This window comes from Antedon bifida, chromosome 8 (genome assembly GCF_963402885.1).
Source record: "Antedon bifida chromosome 8, ecAntBifi1.1, whole genome shotgun sequence".
In the NCBI taxonomy this organism is placed as follows: domain Eukaryota; kingdom Metazoa; phylum Echinodermata; class Crinoidea; order Comatulida; family Antedonidae; genus Antedon; species Antedon bifida.
The window spans coordinates 836422-856812 of record NC_136233.1 but is presented as its reverse complement, the minus strand read 5'-3'; the positions used below and the strand labels follow the sequence as shown (position 1 = coordinate 856812).

Genomic DNA, 20391 nt, shown 5'->3' with positions numbered 1-20391 from the left:
GCTGTTGCATTTCAACATACATTAAATTCAGTGTTTGCATTATTTTTGCTTGAGCAGTTTTCTTTTAAAATGTATTATTGTTCCATGTTTGTTCCCTAAGTAAGCAAAAAGAGAATTCAATACAAAAATAATTTCTTTTGGACCAATTATTAATTGTCAAAAGATGATTTATTACAATGTAAATTACATTTCAGAATTTAAATTTGTTTTGTCATTTTTGTTCATATTATTCCTATTAATATTATGTTGATTTAGGTTAGCACAAATGATTGGAATCTTGTTTATAATATAATTTCATAAAAGCTTTGAATTTGAAAGAAGCTTTTGTTCTTTATAACTGAAGCAGTACTGAAAAGCTTAGTTGTCGGAAATCCTCATCTTCAGGGATTTGCTTCAATTAGTTGGACTTAAATTACAGGGATGTTCTAAAAATATTTTTCAATTCTTAATTCTAGTTCATTTGTAAGCATATGATTAGTATGTATATTGTTTCTTCGGGTAAACAACATCTTGATACCAATTGTAAAATCCAACGTTGAAGCTGTGAAAGGCATAATATCTAGTCAGCAATATCATGGTTTGATTGCTCTACCATGCAAACCTAAGTCTGAACTTTATTGAATATTCTAAGAATTAGGTAACCAGCAGTTTCACATCAAGACTATACTAGGTTAGAATTTAATTTGAGAAGCAAAAATTATGATTTGATTATCACTTAATGAACAAATTTCCCACAATGCAACTATGGTATATGAACCAAGTTTGTGAGCTGAATTGTGTGATTGTTTGTTGTTATAAAAATAATATCTGCCAAAGCCGAAAGGGAAATTGAAATTCGCACTCATATATTTTGTGATTAATTTAAAATACTCATTTCCGTCAGTTTTTTCTGAAAACATTGGCTTGCAATCAAACAAAGGTCAAATAATTACACACTTATCATCTTCAGTTTGATAGATTTAATGGAAAAAAATGTTTCTTATATAATATTTGTGAAATATCACAAGTTATAGGCACTTCAAATTGTAGTCAAGTCCTAGCCACGATATAGAGAGTTTAGTTTTCCTCAAAAGAGGTAAAAATCGTCATAAGCTATGTTATTTATCTGTCTATAGTATTACCACTTCCATTGGTGGACTAGTTTTTAAAAGGAACCCTCAAACGCCATACATCCCAACCCCAATCTCTGCTTACTTACAGTCTTGTGCCTATGTATTGATTAGTAAACCCAACCTGCTGCATTGCATAATACTATAGATTCTGTGATTAATGAAATAAACCTTGAAATTTGCACATTGATTTTTAGACTTAATAATCATTGCATCTCTGTCGATTTCGTGTTTTTAGATTACGTATGAAAATGGAACAGTAATCCCAGTAGTGTAAATAAAATAGATCAACTATTCCATGGGGAATGCATCGTGCCTCACATGTTTAGTGTTCACTCAGTACAAGCACAAATAGAACAAACAATGATGCCTGGCAACCTCTTGACAGACTTTCTTTCTGTATTTTGATCATTAACTTTAAAGCTCTGTCTACACTATCAAACTAGTTTGACAAAAAAAGTGTTCCCAAATATGGTAGTGATATGACATCATGATGTCCATATATGGGCATATCACATTTTTTTGTCACATAAAGTTTGAAGAAAAAAATGACAGCAGCATCAGTTGTTATCCCTGTGAAACCTGTGAAACTATTATCGATGATAAAAACAATCATTTTCAATCAGACAGCTCATTTTTATTTCATTTACAATTTTAAATTGGGAAGAGACATGTCTACATTTTAAAATTGGTTTTTCCTTTCTAGTCTGCTTCTGTCTTGTTGACAAAACTCTGTTACCGTACCTGTAGTGTATTGAATAGAATGTTGGTAAATAATAAAGTTATTGAGTATTTTACTAAGCCTCAGTTTCTACTGAACCTGTAGTTAGCAATTCCAACAGAATCTGTGTTAAACCGTGGATATTACTGTAGTAGGACAGGTCACATTGAGGCCTAGAATTTGTGATGACTCAACTACTCGTGAAAGCATCTGTTTGTTGTTGTTGTTGCGTAACTGTACTACTAATCAATGGATTAATTGATCGCTATTATAAGTAATACAAAGAGAAGTCTTTCGCATCTCATCAACTATAGAAAGGCACATTCAGTTAGACAATTTCTTTTATTTGTTTTACAATGAGTGAATTGCTTTATTTGTTTTTGCTTGGTCTTGTTAAATCTTAAGACAATAGAGCTTGCAATTACAAGATTGCTAACATAACATCATAGTGGTACAAACAGAGAAATTGTACTGTAGACTATACATTTCAGTGATCTGTACTTTACCCATACATGCAAGGAAATTTAATACTCTGACCAAACCCAGTAAACATTATTATATTAGTAACATTTTCTGATTGCAAGAAAAAAGATAATGGTTTATTGAGGTAGATGAGGTAAGTCGATTGCTAACTGCTTCGTTCTAAGTCGATTGCTAACTGCTTCATTCTGAAGTCGATTGCTAACTGCTTCATTCTGAAGTCGATTGCTAACTGCTTCATTCTAAAGTCGATTGCTAACTGCTTCCTTCTAAGTCGATTGCTAACTGCCTGGTTCTAAGTTGTTGGCAGGCTCACCAATCGTTGCAGCATCGTGTTGCTGTGTCATTATTTACCTTTGCTGCTATGCCTTGACCCGGATTAGTTCTATAATGAAAATCAACCTATGTAATCAATATTTGGTTAGTGATATATTGTGACACACCCACGGAACAACACAATCTTTATAGACCATGTTGGAAACAAGCTCTTATTTTCTGTTGTATGTTGTTTCTATTTGACAAACATTCAAAGATGTAAAACATTGTGACTATGTGCTTTTGCCATTTAAAGACAAAGTAAACACATTCCTATTCTACAAATTAACAATAACAGTAACTTAAATAAAACTACTAGACTCGTGTTTGCTTTCATTTTTTAGGGTTCAATCAATACTAGTGTACTGTTCTCAAAACACTTTCTTTGTCTATCTATTTCAAAAATACTGTTCTTTCTGTATCTATTTTTTAAAATGTCATGAAAAATGACACTAAAAAACTCTTTTCTATGTTAATTATATATTATGTTCTTACTGTATTGTTTTGAGAATATTTCAGAGTATTGTATTTTCAAAACATTCAAAAGAAACCTGCTTGTGAATTAATGAAATTGAAAGATACAAAAACATTATGTTGATTCCTAACATTTCAAGTATATTAGATAGTTACTTGTATAAAACCTAGTTAGTAGGTATAGAATTGTGAGTGGCACCTCAACCTTGAAGCTACTTCACTTTCTCAACAAATTCAAAGGAATCTTATCAACAAATGTTACTTAAAGGTACATAAAAGGGTTGTCAAAGTCTTTGTACAAGTTGTTTTGAGTGCAATATTTAAATTTATTACTGAAAGGTCTACCGATAATTGACAAGAGTGTAGAGCTATAAAAGCCCCATGTGTCTACATACTTCATCATGACATGCACTCCTGAGGTAAACAAGATAATACATCAATAAGCTATAGAAAATTTCCAAATCTGGTAATTTTTCATCCAATAAGAAAGCAGCTTCCCAGCATGTTAGTTAATTGCGTTTTCTTCAATTCGTTTCTTGCATCCCCTGCCTGTTGATTCAATATCACATGCAAGACGATTGAAGGAGAGGTCAAGCAACTATTGTGGATATGATTTAATCTGATTGGAGGACATCAAATTATGAATGTACAACAACAAGTAATATCTTTTGTGGTCAATCAAGATATACTGCATCTTGGTTCTGACATTAGTGACAAAAATATTACAAAAATCTATAATAAGGCTTATATTCAACATTGATTGATTTGTGTCCACATCTGCTAATTGCCATTGTCTTTCATTAAGCACATGCTTAGGTCATTGTTCCTTTTATAACTACAGTTTAGAAAGCTGTCGTAATTTTCTTGTTAGAACCTCACAAAAGGTTAATCTTCAACTTGGAACATTGCTGTTCAGTAGCTAATACAGTCTAGGCCTAGTATAATATTATTTTGTTTCATGGGAATTTCTATTTTTTCTGGATTCATATTGATACAATACCACATTTTATTTATTTTAAGGTAAGCAGAATAGGAAATATACCAGCACTATTTTTATTTGTATACATTATATTGTTATTGTACTTATAATTTTGGTACCAGTATAATTCATCAGCCAAAGTGCAGCACGTAGTATGATCTCAAGTGACTACCACCACCAACCTAACCTATCTTTACTCTTCAGAATACCATGTTGTTGTTCATTTCTATGCATGTCACAATTTGGCTTTACTTCTCATCTTCAGGATGAGACAATGAGGCGGGTAAAAGCAAAGTGGCTTTAAGTATAAAACGTGACAAAAAGACGGAATTGTTGTTGTCTTAATAAACATGCATCTTCTTTCTGATTCCTTTGTATCATTTACTAGTAATATTAGGCCTTTTGTATGTTATTTGTGCTATTTCTCTATACAGTAATTGTAGGCCTACATAGTCTATTGCTGTGCTATATTCTCTATACAGCAATAACAGGGTAGTCTGTATATTTGTGCCATTCCTCAGTAGGCCTAATATAAATGTAAATTTCTGTCCCTATTATTTGTAATGGTAGGCCTAGGCAATATATGTTATTCCTGTGTCATTTCTGTATAGTAGGCCTATTAAAATGTTATTTCTTTGCTATTGCCTCAGCAGCATACAGCCTGGCTATTCATGAGCCATTTCACTGTGATAATATGCAATGTATGTTTATATTGTTGTGGTTTTTGTCAATGAAAACTGGTCATACATGTGTAGTAAACAATTGTGGTTTAAAACGATATCAAGGATGTGGTTCTGATAAGTTTAATTAATGACAAATCTAAGTGCTATGATGATACTAATAAGAACTGCCTCCAGAGTGCAATTACACTGTATCTAGTATCTACCAATATCACTGAAAACTACCACTTATGTGTATCTAAGCATCACTTGGCTTTGAGTCCAAGACCGGGGCTATAATAATCTTATTCAGTAATTTCAAATCAAATTACTTTGTGTAATTAAGGTTTTGATTATAAGTAAACAGGGATAATTTGATTTAATGGTACAGTAATGCTCACTCTTTATTCATTAATTTAGATTCTACCATTGGTAAAATTGCTAATTTTGATTGCTCAGTGTTTCGGTATCTGGTGGAGAGTACCAGTATACCATTACCAGTATACTATTAGTTTTATTATCCAGTATTTATCAGAATTTAAAATTATGCAGAAGTATGGATCTGACCAACTGTATTGTGATTGTAATGATTCTGTTAGCAATTCATGCAGGTTGTTTTTATCAAGTCTATTGTTTCTATTAAGTACTGTAATAAGTGGTTGCTTAGTTGTGAAGGGATTCTATCCACACTATGTACACTGGAGTTTTAAGTTCTGCCACTACTAGTACAAGGTGTATTTTAAGGTTATTTAATTTTTTTCCGGTGATATCTGTGTGTGATTGTAGATTTTAAGGGATTCACCACTATAAGATTACTCTGGAGTTTTAAGTACTTAACATTTAGTAGTATTTAAGGTGATAGTGTGTGTTCTTAAGTTTTTTTTTATTTCTGTGTACTTCGTCTGTTTTCTGAAACTTTTTATAAATCCACTTAGTCTACAGTATCTTGTCTGTCAACATTTCCTGTAAGATCATACCTTTCCATTAAATTCATAAGATTTATTAATTTCTTCTTTTTTTTATCAGGTGAATTACTTAATGGACTAATGCTGTAGGAAGCAGAAGAAGTGACTTTATCTATATTTACTTATTATTATTATATGTACCATCGGCACTACCAAGGATTTTAAATGTTGCCAACAGGACACTTACAAATGGTCCTTACGGGAGATTTTAATCGTTACAAAGTTTTTCCACAATGACGGATAAACATTCTCCACATAAGAAGGTAAGTTTCTTTCTTTACTAATAATAATTGGTGTCTCTAAAGCTTTCTTCCTTTCCATTATTTATCCAAAAATAAGTTAGGCTTATTATTTAAAAAATAGTCAGCCCCCTAAACATTGAAGAATAAATAGTTAATAAATAAGGGCAACCTTTCTAAACTTGGACGCAACTCAAGCACGTAGACGCAACACAAGTGACATTTTCGACGATCCATCGCATTATTGGTCAAATTATTTACGGTGATCCCCGTGTTGCGTCTATACTAAGTGGGAACCAAGCTTTAGTTGATAGAAATTGTAACATTCCCATTTAGTTTTTTTGGGACCTTTTTTTATAAAAAAAATATTTCTCACTTTTTTCATTAAATGTGTTCAGTGGCATATGTATCTTTAAGTACTGTCATTTTTGTATGAACTTATAATTTAAGCAGGTTTCTATAAAAACTTCCATTTTTATTATTAATTAAAGCTGGAAACATAAGTTCGAAAGTTTACTGTGTCTGAAGTTGCTTTAGTTTGCTCAGCACAACTTGTCACTATAAATTAAATGTTGAGAATGTAGACCTGGCTATTGATGAAAGACTTGAAGAAATTCTATTAAATCAACATTTTTATAATTTGATACAAATTTACAATACCTTTTCATCTACAACATTTAACAATTGTAAAATGGAATAATTTGAATAAATTTCTTCGGAAATTTAATATTTATATGCATAAATATGAATTTGACTAGGTTGCTTTAAGTAACAGATCTAGCTCCTTATTTTTGATATAAGATCAGTGGGGAGTATTTTGCCACTGACCTTATCATGTATAATATTTAATAATTTTAAAATGGAAAACGGAATCCTTTGAATAAATTTCTTTGGAAATTGAATATTTGTTATACATAATTTGAATTCGACTAGGCTGCTTTGAGTAACAGACCTAGCTCCTTGTTTTTGATGTGAACACTGAGAGTAGAATAAAACAGTGAGTATAGCTATATACAAGACTTTTAGAACACAATAAAGTAGTATGAATACATAACATAATATACCCATGAGGCAATAAACTGTTTATTATTAACCAGAAACTATTTGATAAATCCTACAAACAATACATAATTATAAATAGTTAATGGTTTTCAAAATATTTAATCCAATGATATTCGCTAAATCTAAAACTGATGAACTATCAATTTGTAAATTGTTATTGGTTCAAATGGCTGAATTGCGAAATGTGTATACAGTAGGTGGTACGGACAGTGATAGTATAATCTAGGTTATTGAATAGTTTTACTGAGTAACATTTTAGTTGTGTGTGTTGATCAGGATCTTGAATTCAACTCATTTTTAAAGGACTTGATAATGTGTACAGTAAGTCAAGTATTTTAGCAGTTTTTTTATTATGTGCCTAAAAGTACAATACAAAGTCTGTTTGATAGAATGTTAGTTTGTTAATAATGAGTAACTGTTATGTTGACTATCGATATTATTACAATATTCAAGTCTACTTCGTTTGAACAGAGAAGATTGTGCCTGGTTTGAACAACAAATTTTTTTACAAAAAGCAGGGCATGCAATAGTATTTTTCAATCATTAAAATGGGAGAAAATAATGCATGACAATTGACACATTGGCGCTATGAAATCAACCAATCAAATGGCATTTTATAATAGACATAAACATTTAATAACATCGTCATGCCACCAGATGGGATGGCTAATTGGTTAAAAACCAGTCCATTTATTAAAAGCAATTGGTTTAATATAGCCAGCAAGCATGTCCATTGTAAAAAGCAAGATTTAATAAAGCCAGTATCCAGTCATCAAGTACTTTATGTTTCAAATTTCCTTATTTGACCAACGTAAACACAATATTCTTTTGAAACAATTATGATTTTTAATAATGATACCGTACAGTATGGTCGTACCAGTTATGGTAATATGTTTATTGTATTGCACAATGTACTGTGCAACATAATAGTAGTTATTTAGTTCTTTTTTCATATGGTTCACCTGCAATTAGACTTGTTTCGACAAAGCCAATGGTATAAAATAATACTTTGAATCCCCAAAATAGTATCTAGTATTAAGTAACAGTTGTAATGTTTTGCTTGGTTTTTCCTTTTCCATGGCTTAGTCGACAGTACGGTAGAAGCTTGTAGCCAGAGGGGAGGGGGCATATAATTAATAGTTTGAATGTTTGAACTACTGTAGAGACAAGCAATGGATTTAATAGTAAATAGGCCTACTGTAACTAGCTGATATCTTAACGATTTTTTCCCATTTTGTGAAAAAAAGAAGAAGAATCTCTGGCTACCGGGCTTGAACAACAATTGTCTGATAAAAATCAAGCATTATATAAAAGCATGAACTATAATACTACTACTTTGACCTTCATTCATACAACAATCTGCTGTTTATATTAACCATCGTACTAGGAAGCTTTTAAAATCCTTGTTAAATTGTATAGCTTCCGCAAAATCTAATTTAAAAAAAGAAAAATAAATTTGTAGAGAAATTGCATGAACTATGTCCTTGACGTAATGCCTCTTGTGGCCGGGTATTGTTCCAACTGACCATACTGACCATTCAGAGTCCATTGTATGGATTATGGCAGATTGTTCAGTATGCCTGGAATTCTGACGATAAAAGCTTTGTTATTATTAGAGCTTTAATTAGAATGAAAATGTATTAAAAAATAAATAAAATAAGAAAATTAATTTTCTAAATTAAATCCAGAACCCATCTAATTTGGTTAGTTTAAATAATTTAGAATTGTTGAATTTACTGTATTTTCCTATAGTAATGTAAGCCACATTGGTTGATATAGATTATATTATAATGATATTTATTAAAAGGATTAGATTTCAATTACATTTTGACCAATAAATAATGTATAAAAAGCTATTTTTTTTGTGCGAATTGTACCAGTACTTAAAATAATTAAATTTTTTCTTTTAATACTATGAAATTTAATTTATCAATTTACGCAGGAAAGAAATTCTTCTATCAAAACGTCTCCTGCCACCAAAACTAACGACAGGGCTCTCAAGAGGAAGCTATTTCCAGTAACAAATTCCGAAACAGGTAAACTATTTTGTTTCATTACTAAGTAAAAATTATTCTACTGCAGTTACTGCAGTAACTACATGTTTTTACTCCTGTGACATATTACTATACAGTAGTTTGTTCAATGTATGAGGCAAACACTGAAGTTATGATTATCCGAGAAAAAAAAAGCTTGCTAAAATATTTTATGAAGTAAACAAAAATGTACAGTAGTTATTGCAGTAACTATAGTTAAATTCATTTTGACATGATCATTGAATAGATATTATGATGTGATGTGGAATAATATTGTATTCCATGACTAATACTATTAGTAATACTATGGTTTAAGTAACCCGCTAAATGTCATTGTTACCACAAATTGTATAAACCATACAACCTACTGTACAGAGTGGAGTAATTATTTAGTATCCATACTATATTTACTACGGTTAATCCACTATTTCATGGTATCAGTCTACCATTTTTTTATTAACAAATTTAAAGCACCTTCCTATATTTAAAATAGTTATTATCCATCATAATATACAGTATAACCCAATAGTGTATGTCCCAACATTGAAGTAATATTAATATCTGGCAGCAGACTGTTGTAATAAGTTATTAAAGGCCTTCTGTTGCCTGCTGTTATTCAAATCATAATACTTGTTTATTAACCTAGACTCTTATCTAATGAAATCATTCATAAAGTTGGCCTTCCACAATTCTTAGTAATAGACTTTATTACCACAGGTCAAGATACTAATAAGAGGATATCAGTCTGGTAGTAGAAATACCAAAAGATTCAATCCACTTGATTAGTTATCGTCGGTAATAATTAAGTAACATGTTTCATGAGAGACCAACTAGATTGAATGGACGGACGTAATTAAATTGTAAAGTTTTGTACTATGGTACGGTTTAGGAATTGTTTTATACAAGGCTTTTGAAATCATCGTTGATATTATATAATAGCCATTTTCCTCAACTGCTGTACACTTCATTCAGTGGATTTTTGTCCATTACATTATTATTATTATTGTTATACTTTTTATACAATTTTGGTATTGGACAAATATTTTCACATGCAGTAATGTTGGATAACATTTTACAATGGCGGCAACACTTGAAATTTTGTAATAATCCCCATAATATATTTGTCATTTCTTATATAGTTATACAAATCTAGTCCATAAATTAAAGTCGTTATTATACAGTATGAATTATTTATAATTACCACACTTACTGTAAACCAATAACGACGTATGGGAGGCCACAGGAGTTTTAAATGCCTAGTGTAGAATGAAGCCTGCACAGAATTGGGATAGTTAAACAACCAGGTTTTAAAGTAAAGCTCTATCTACACATCAAACTTCATGTGACAAAAAATGTGATGTGTCCATATATGGATGTGATGATGTCATATCACTACCATATTTGTGCATATCGCTACCATATTTAGGCACATCACACTTTTTTTGTCAAACTAGTTTGATAGTGATAGTGTAGACAGAGCTTTAGTTCAGACTTGTAAAATGAAAACGTACAGTATAATAACTAATGACAAAAACAAACAAAATCAAGCCCTGTGAAGATTTATGATTTATGTATTTTGGTCTTTAAAAACAAGACGATTAACAGTAATCATGAAGACACGATGTTACTTCTTATAACTATTATTAATCAATGTCAATATTCCTCACACATTTTAATTTTGTAAGAAGCTTTGAAATGTGATGTCCTGATATTAATCAAAGTAAGGAATCATGATGATTAAAATGACACCTACTACAAGGTCAACGCGTGTAATACAATACATTACATTCCTCTTAAAACATAGTGCCTCCAGGCACTGAATCTTGTACGAAGGCCGAGAACACTGTATTGCTTCAGCCCGGTGTTAATATCCTCCGCCAGTGAATGACCAATCATGTTGTATCAACTTGCGCCCAATTTTAATTTGAAATTGGTTATGTGGAATCGATAAATTGCAGTCGGTACATTGGTAACTTGAAGATTGTTATTCTATTCTACGTTTGAATTTAATATAATTTTGATCTCAATTTTCTGTATAAATGTCATATGTTTATCTAAGCAACCATCTCTCAAAGTCTGCATTAGTTGAGAATATATTTTCTACCATTTTTTATTCCGGATTTTAAAAAGTTTGTTCACATACTTTATTTATTCAAGATATTTGCGCAAGTTTGATTACAATAATGCATTATGAGAACAGCAATATTTTGAATTATTAACACACTGCAGTCTAAAATTAGCAATGATAGTTATTCATGCTGTCGAGTGGAATATTACTGCTTAATAAATTCATCCTCATCTAAAATACTGCGAACATTTTAGAATCCAAAAAAACATTTAAATTAAGGGACCTTCTTATATTCGAATGACTACAGTATGTGAGTGTTGAGTGAAAAAATATCCCCTTGGCTTTATACATTCATACCTATACGGTTATTCTACATTGAATGTGATTACCAGAAAAAAAACATGTTTTGAATATAAAATAAATGATTCATTTAATAGCTATCTATCTTTTGTATTTTTGTTGTGATTTGAGCTGATATTTTAACAAACCTGCGATTGAACAGAACACAAAAGAATAAAATTTATTGCTAAATTCTTGTAACTTATGTCCTAACAGACTAATTTTATATCAGAATTATTAGCAAACATAATACGGCACAGCTGGGGAAACTCATAACAAGTCAGAAAGCTAAATTATTGCAAGTCAAAAGTTTACATTCTATGAAAACTGTTGTTAGGTGACAATTCATAGGTGGTTAGCACAAAACAATGCTCAAGTTCCCTGGTTTGCAATTTATGTGAAGAAATACCCAGAGGCTGTTGAAATGTATTTTACATTACATCAGTAGGTATGAATGATTTAGACAAAGACTTTAGACTCGCCATCAGTTTATGATTCTCCTCGCTAGTAATGTTAGTTAGTATAAAGAGCACATTAGTTTTTTTCCAGTTAATAGCATTGTTATGAAATCGCTAGATTTTTTTGCATAATATTCAGGAACGAATGAGATTGTTTAGGTCTAAATTGTATGATTTAAAGCACATGATGGGTGCACAATTTATACAGTGAGCAAAGATTTTTGAATAATATGAAGTTACAGTATAGGTTTATTCACAGTGATGGCATATTCCATAATAGCAAACTCTATGACAAGCAAGATCAAAATATAAGCCCTTCTGTGTAAACAGGGCCTTAGGATGGACAACTGTGTGAATAGAGACTTTTGGTGGGTACTCTGGAAGGTGGATGAATGATGGTGTGAACAGGGCCTTAGGATGGGTACTCTGAGAGGTGGATGGATGACATTACCTTTTGTGCTTACTTTCATAATTACATCCATGTGTGTATAATTTGTTCTATTCACATGCTTTGCCTAAGTTGCTAAAACTTTCTTTTTAGCATTATCTTTAATGGTTCGTCTTATCCTGTCTTGTGATTCAGGAAATAATAATAATCTTCCTTTCACTTAAGTGTCATTTTAAACATAATATGAGTCACCTTTATTGTTCGTCTTTCAACACTAACCAAAATCCATAATTATTTTGTATAATCTAACTGCTACTGTTTGAGCAATTTGTTCATTTTTATTTTTCATTTTGTTGTTAAATGTTACGGTAGAAGAACTCCCTATTCAGGAGACACCTCTAATACAGTAGATACAGTAAGGAGAGACTCTCTTGTACAACGAACAAAGGCAAAAGATGTTTTGTTGTTACAGTCCACTCCTTGAGGTTGTCCCTATTCAGGGGACACCTCTGATACAGTAAGGAGAGAATTTCTTGTACAACGAACAAGGGACTTGTGACACTAAGGCCAATTATTATTACTAGTAAGGGGATACTTAGTTGGGTCAAGAAGGTGTCACCTTATATTTAAAATTTTGAGGAGTTTAGTAGTTTTGTAAAATCTGTCTTCAATATTACAATTGATACCATTCGGGCAATCCATAGTCATCAGTTGTTAGGTGAATCATTAATTAGAGGGCTCGTTCTATATGCTTTATGATATTTGATATAATTCTGAAGTTCAACCTCTACAATGAAAAAGAATCCTAAACACACAGATCAATACATATACAGATGTTACAAATGTAGGTTGGTAACTTTATATCTGATTGCGACCACAAAACAATTCTATACAGAGGAACTCATTAACAGCTATGAGACATTGTACTACTAGTCACAAAAAAAATATAAAACACTGTAAAACAATAAACAGAGCATGGAAAGTTATTGATTGGTAAAACTTACCCTTAATTGGTAATACTATTGATATTCAAGGACGAAAAAACCTTTTCATATTTTTAAATACTTTTTTGTCCAAAGTAACAATGGTGTTAAATATGACCTTACATGACCTGTGAATTAATTAGAGTCTACTGTACCTATTACATGTAGCTCCTCTGAGTTTACCAAGCACAAAATTCCTTACACCTGTCACAGTTTAACAATCCCATAATGCAAAGCAATTAACATCCCAAGGAAAAACAAGTAATTTTACACAAAAATAATAGTTAGGTTTCGTACTGTACATTAGATCTTTTGGTAATATAATATTATACATCATTCATCTTTTTATTACGGATAAATATATCCGTAGCAAATAAATAAACTTAAAGTAAACTAACAACTTTTTACGACAGAACAGGGTGAAGATTGGTGGTTTGTCTACACTATCATACTTATTTGACGAAAAAAAGTGTGATGTGGCCAAATATGGTAGTAATATTACAGCATCATGTCCATATATGGGCACATCGCATTTTGTTGTTGTCACAAATTTGATAGTGTAGATAAACTCTCCATAAAGCTTGGTTCCCACTTGGATGCAACGCACGCCCACCGTAAGTAATTTGACCAATCACGATGCAATGTATAATCCGATCTGTCACTTGTTATTGGTCAAATCAATGTTATTCACCTTTATAATATTCCATTGCATCCAAGTGGAAACCAAGCTTTAGAGCCCAGGCCGCTATGGGATCGAAGAACGTACAAACAATAATAATTACACATCTACAGTATTATTAATAATAATAACAACCAGAAAAGGTTCATCAACCTGCAATGATAATAAAGGAACTGTAATTTAATGTTCTTTGTCTACTGTTAGAAATTCTTGGAAACTTATTGTGGTTTATCAAGTCTGTTGATATAATACCACTGAGCTACTGTGTAGCTCCATGGTATACAGTACACTTCATTAATTTTATAAAGCTCTGTCTACACTATTAAACTTTATGTGAATATATGATGTGCCCATATATGGACATGATGATGTCATATCACTACCATATTTGGGTATATCACTACCATATTTGGGCACATCACACTTTTTGTCAGTTTGATAGTGTAAACAGAGCTTAAGGCTTAAATCTAGTTTACAATCAACACACAGAAAATCTTGTTATTTAATTACTGATTCAATCAATTCAGTTAGAACATTTAATTAATTAATATTCTCCTTTAAGTTAACATTAATTAACTATGTTATGTTCATTTTGTTCACTACCTCTTACAGTACCTAGTGCCCTCTACAGTGAGAATTCAATTGTTTTTATTGATCATTAAACATTAATGATAATGTTAGAAGTAAATGAACAAATTAATTCAATTTCACAAATGACATTCTTTAATTGATTACATTTAATTAAACTTGGTAACTATTAGTATCTATTCTTACTGCTTGTTGTATACAGACTTATATAACTAGTAGACCAAACCCAGTACCGTTTTAATTTCGATCATTTGGGAATTTTTCTCTTGCCATTATTACAATACAATATTCTAACGTTTATGCTTTTTTTGTTAAATTGTAATCCAACTGTTTCAGCTTTTGTTGCTGGGTGGAATTTGAATGTTTTTACACCTGAATAAATTAATTAAAAAAAATAATATTTGATGTTTACAAGAAAGAAGCAAATCATCAATCTTCTATATTTACTTTATAATCTTTAAAAACATGCAAACTTGATTAAATTATGATTTTATTAAATCTTCCTTCCAACTTACTCTCTAAATAGTTTAAACTTAATTTCTCTTGTAAATGCTCAGTTTGATGCTCAGTTTGATTGACAGCGTTGGTTTTACATTCAAATTTAGATATAGAAATTGATGATTTATTGAATGAATCATAATTAGTGTGTAACTGTTCCAAGTTTGTCTACTGTAGGTATTTTATTAATTAAGACACTGCTGTGTTTATATCCTGAAGTTTGTTTCAGGCTGGTGTAAAGGGGCCCACACGACCGGGATCTCGCTGAATTTAGAAAAGTATAATGTGCAAATATAGATGGTTAAAGTTAAACATTTTATTGTTCAATTTTAAGTGATTTTGAAATCCTCTGATAATTAACTAGTACAGTAGTATTATAATATTTCTTTTAAAAATTCATAATGTAGTTTAATGTGTAATAATTTTAACAAATTGTTCAATTGTTTGAATTACAGAAAAGACCAATAGTAAGCCTACACCGCAAAAACGAAAGAGACCGGTGTCCCAGCCCGGCAGTCCAACTGTCCTGGGAACACCGGGTAGGCCTGTGCCCCTGTCTGAGAGACAACAACTTGCCCTGGTACTGGCAATGACAAAGGAGGATAGCAATGCAGTCGGTAAGTTTACGCCTTTGCTTTTTTAAATAAATAATAATACATTTCTCAAATGTTTTCATCAATCAAGCTCTGTCTACACTATCAAACTCTATGTGTTGTGCCCATATATGGACATGATGATGTCATTCCACTACCATATTTGGGCATATCACTACCATATTTGGGTACATCACATTTTGTTTGTGAAAATAGTTTGATAGTGAGACAGAGCTTTACAACAAAGAATATTTTCAAACCCCTTTAATAATCTTGCTCATTTACATACTAATTTTATTCTTCACTGTTTGTCTAAGATGCATCACTCAAGGGAAATATTCTTCAATAAATTTGAAGGTCGCGAGTCAAGTTTCGCGTTGGTTATTAGTTTTTTGGTTAGTTCACACTAAAGTCACTTTCTTAATTACCGTCTTACTCTTTTTATTGGTCATTATTTCAAATATTGCCTTCTTAAAAGGTCAATATACTTTTTGGTCTTTAAGCTTAAGTATGTTGAACTTAGTAATTTACTTAATTTCAGATTATACATTCTATGTTAATGAAGCGTTCACACCAGGCTAGGTTGGACTTGTTAAGTCTGAGCTTAAAAGCAGGTTTTAAGCTTAGTGCCGTAGGTTGCTGTGCACCCTTTTATGAAATGTTCAAACCCTATTGAAATTGAATAAAATAGGATTTTATTGTTGATTATAATCTTGTATTGATTGAACACAATGGATACGCTAGTTAGCTAGGGTGTATACAAAAGGTTAAAAGGTTATAGTAAAGGGTACTTTAAAGGCGTCTCACTGGGGATTGAATATAGCAGATGCTGTAGCCTACTATAGCCTAGCTCTACATACATGTATTGAGATCCATATCAATGTCCCATGTGAAAAAGGATTATACATTATGGCCTGAATGTCATGTTTCAATACACCTAGGATTACAACAAGTACAGTTTGAAGAGGACAAGTCTTTAATTCCAATCATAATTAATTTGGATGACCTTATGACCTTATTTAATACCTTGGCACTTTCGATGAACCCTCCATTTATTGGTTTATAAATAGTTTTAAATATGTCACTGAAATGTAAAAAACATTATGTCATGTTAAGGTCAGAACTTATTCCCTGTATAATACTTATGGTGTCTAAGTAAAACTCAGATCTAAATTTTCTAGACATCCTATACTTATTGAGTAGACTTGATGAAAACTTAGTTATTGTACTCACATTTGCAGCCTTTATAGACCAAGAAAAGTGAGCAATTTAAATTTGAATCATGTGATATAATAAAAACATTCACTCACATTCTCAAACCCATTTCTACCTCCTGGTATTAACATCAAGTCGCCCACTCTTTTTTAATTTGATAAATTTAGAATTTTATAAATGATGATGAATTACCACCAGGCTTTACCATGTTAAAGTACATACTGCATTATTGCATATTATCTATTTATAGTAATTTTGCATTTTTACCAAATGTTTTAAAGAGGTTTTGTGTCTTTCATTATTAAGGGAAGAATATTCAAACCGAGTTTAGATTAAAGTCTATTTAATATTCCCTAGGTTTATGAAAATATATTGCCTTACAAATCTCTAAATTAAAAGTGTAAAAGCTATTACAAAGCAAAGAAAATCACAGAAATAGTGACGATGAAAAATTAAATTATTCACAATTTAGTTAGAATTTAGTTAGAATGAATATTGATTATGGTTGTTTGTACTGTATGGCTGATGCAATACAACTAATACACTAAATATTGAATAATCCAAATAATTCTGAAATACATTTCTTTAAAATTGTACAGTATTGTGTACTACTACAAATTGTTTTATGAAACAATCTACAAATTGTCCATTTTTACCACAGTTTTATTACTTGAAATATTGTATTTTTGACTTTCATATTTTGTTTTTAATGCCCTTTATGAGTCATGCATTTTAATTCCTAGCGCCAGATGTAAAACCTGCTTGCTTTACTAAGTAACAGATATTTTGATGCTTAAAAATTATCCACCAAAAAATGAATAATTCAGGGACCATCTTAACATGTGTGTTCTAGCATAAATTCGTCAAGATAATAATTGGATATTATTTCCTACTAGATCAGGTCAACTTGTTCATTTCTAATTTCATATGATGACTACGATATCAAATATAATTTAAACCAGCAGAAATGATTAATATCAAAATGTTGGAGGACGAAAACAACAATTTTAATTCTGATTTTCAAACCCAAACCAACGATTTTGATGTAGAATTTTCAAGAACATTAATATAACACCAATCAATTTTGCTGACTAATGAGTTGAGTTTCCATACTGTGAAGAGTAATTAATTAAAATTCTTAATTATTATTTTGTGGAGAGTAATTAATCCCTGGAATTGGTAGTGTCTGTATGACGACCAGCATCATATACCTTTTAACAAAAGAATAAATCAAGCAATTTGAGAAGTTTGATTACTTGACGTCATGTGTCATTATTTAATGCTATATTTAGAAATGATTGACATCTGCCTTCAAAATGCCAAAGGCCTCTTCAAAATTTCTTCTAAAAAACGCAGATTATATGGACTGCATTATCAATATCTCAATGTAATCTACGATAAACTTGGCATATTGTTATAAAAAACATATTGTTCCATATTTGTAGTTTTTATCAATAATATGCATAGGTCTCACGATTCACGATAGTACTGTATAGTCCTGGCATGAATTTGTTGAAAATTTAGATGTGGGGTTGTACTCGAATTGAAATTATCAATTTATTGACCATTTACGTCCAAATTTACTTGGTACTTACTTCCACAATCAACAAATTGATTATTATAGAACTAGAAGGCCTACTAGAAAGCCTATTTTATCTCGAAAGATGTACTAGGTTTTTTAAAGTGCACATGAGCATTTTGTATACACTGGACTTACAGTTTATAGTTCTTATCTTAGAAGACTAAATCTCCATGATGTTTTTACAATTTAAGTATACCCGTGCTTCGCAAAGTCTTCGTCAAAGTTTGTAAAGATTGCCAAATATATAGGACATAAATATTAAGCAGATGCTTGAAAGCTGTGCTGTAAATATTTATAAGCATGGGTCAAATAATTTGGACTGGCCTGTATTTATAATTGGTTAATAAATTTGCACATGTTGCAAAACTGATAAACATATTACTCACCATGATAAATGGTGATCATTTCTAAAAACGGAACAACTTTTTGTAAATATTTAAATTACTGTATAATTCATAAATAAATCCAGATTCCATATTTTGAAATGACAAATATATAAATAGCGCCCTCAGTTGTTCACATCCACACCATTCTTTTTCCATTATGCATTGGATTAAGGATTCTTCCTCAAGTGCAACTTATAACAAACATCTACGACTAGAAATTTATTATTTGTTATATAATTTAGCAAAACTTTGATAGATGTATAAAATCTAATTAGCAAAATCAGCAACACAAATAGCAAGCAAATTTGCTAGCTTTGAAATGTTCAACTAGTAGTAGCAATTATGGAAACTCTAGTAGACTAGTAACAGCAAATTGTTAGTTTCTTATGGTGAATTTTAAGCTGTGATTCTAATTCTTTTAATTTAGTTTGCATAATAAACAATGAACCTTACATTCATCATTAAACGTCCTCTAAATTAGCATTATCTCCAATTTTATCCATTAATACAGTAAATACTGTACGTTCTCCCAAATGAATGCCTATTTTACATATGGGAGCTACCGGATAATTTACTAATAACTCGCTATCTCTAGATATATTTCCCTTATATGGATACGAATTATATTTTGTGTTGCATATTCATTTTTTTGTTTATATATGGGATTTTTGATTTTTTAAAAATTTTTTAATAGCAAATCTTTATTTCCAGTTCAAGTGAATAAACACAACAATTAAAATTATATGTAAAGATCTATGTTTTACAGACATACAAAAAAACATCGCTTTGATGCAATTTTTGTTCAATACAGTAAATATGCTTCTGTTTTATATATTTTTTGTAATCAAGAAGAATTTTTTCCAACATGATCCCTAATTTAGTTGTTTTGTAAAGGCAGGATATAAGGGACCATCTGAGAAATTCTTGCAAGATCTAAATAATAAGCGTTCAAATTAAACATGAATAATATTTTGAGAGATGTAGAATTAGAAAAAGTCAATATTGACTGTATTTTTGAAGATTAATGAGGAGTATAAATGGATAATAAAAACAAGATTATGTTTATTCATGGTATTGCAAAAGAAACTGCGTCAACTTTCATAAACAAATGAAACTGCGAAATGAAATAACAAATCATTCGCAGACAAATGAGCTAAAAAAAAGAAATTAAACCGCGTCATCTTCAATTCTTTCAGTGTTCATTCTTCTTCGATTCACACAAAGAAATAATCTTCACATTTCAGTAACAACCTATTAGTGAATTCTACAAATAATTAACATGCATCAAGTATTTTTGCAATATAAGAAATCATTTGATGTTGTCTTCGTTATTTTATTCGAAGACAACATGAAGAAATGTCTAGAGGCTTGGCGTACTAGCATTCGTAGATGTATAGACCCCATTGAGATTATCGTATTCCTTCACTGTGACTAATTAATGCTTATTTCCCTCTGGTAAAGTTTATTCAGATCTCTGCTTCATGTTTCAATAGAACTAACGCTAGACTTTGACGAGTTTGGCATACGCATGAAAAATGCCACATGCACGTCGTACGTTGAAAATGCGCACAGAAACAG

At 30.9% G+C, this 20391-nt stretch overlaps 2 protein-coding genes across 2 annotated transcripts in view; both read left to right on the top strand.

Annotated features, from left to right (window-relative positions):
• The window catches only part of LOC144849475 (granule associated Rac and RHOG effector protein 1-like), a 200218-nt gene that overhangs the window by 85574 nt on the left and 94253 nt on the right, over positions 1–20391 (top strand). The gene's annotated exons all lie outside the window — the stretch shown is intronic.
• Positions 1–20391, top strand: part of LOC144849472 (uncharacterized) — a 68923-nt gene that overhangs the window by 14919 nt on the left and 33613 nt on the right. Inside the window, exons 3-5 of the mRNA XM_078706389.1 lie at positions 5764–5965; positions 8946–9039; positions 15493–15654. Coding sequence (XP_078562515.1) covers positions 5936–5965; positions 8946–9039; positions 15493–15654 — 286 coding nt within the window. The 5' untranslated portion in view covers positions 5764–5935. The remainder of the gene's footprint in view (positions 1–5763; positions 5966–8945; positions 9040–15492; positions 15655–20391) is intronic.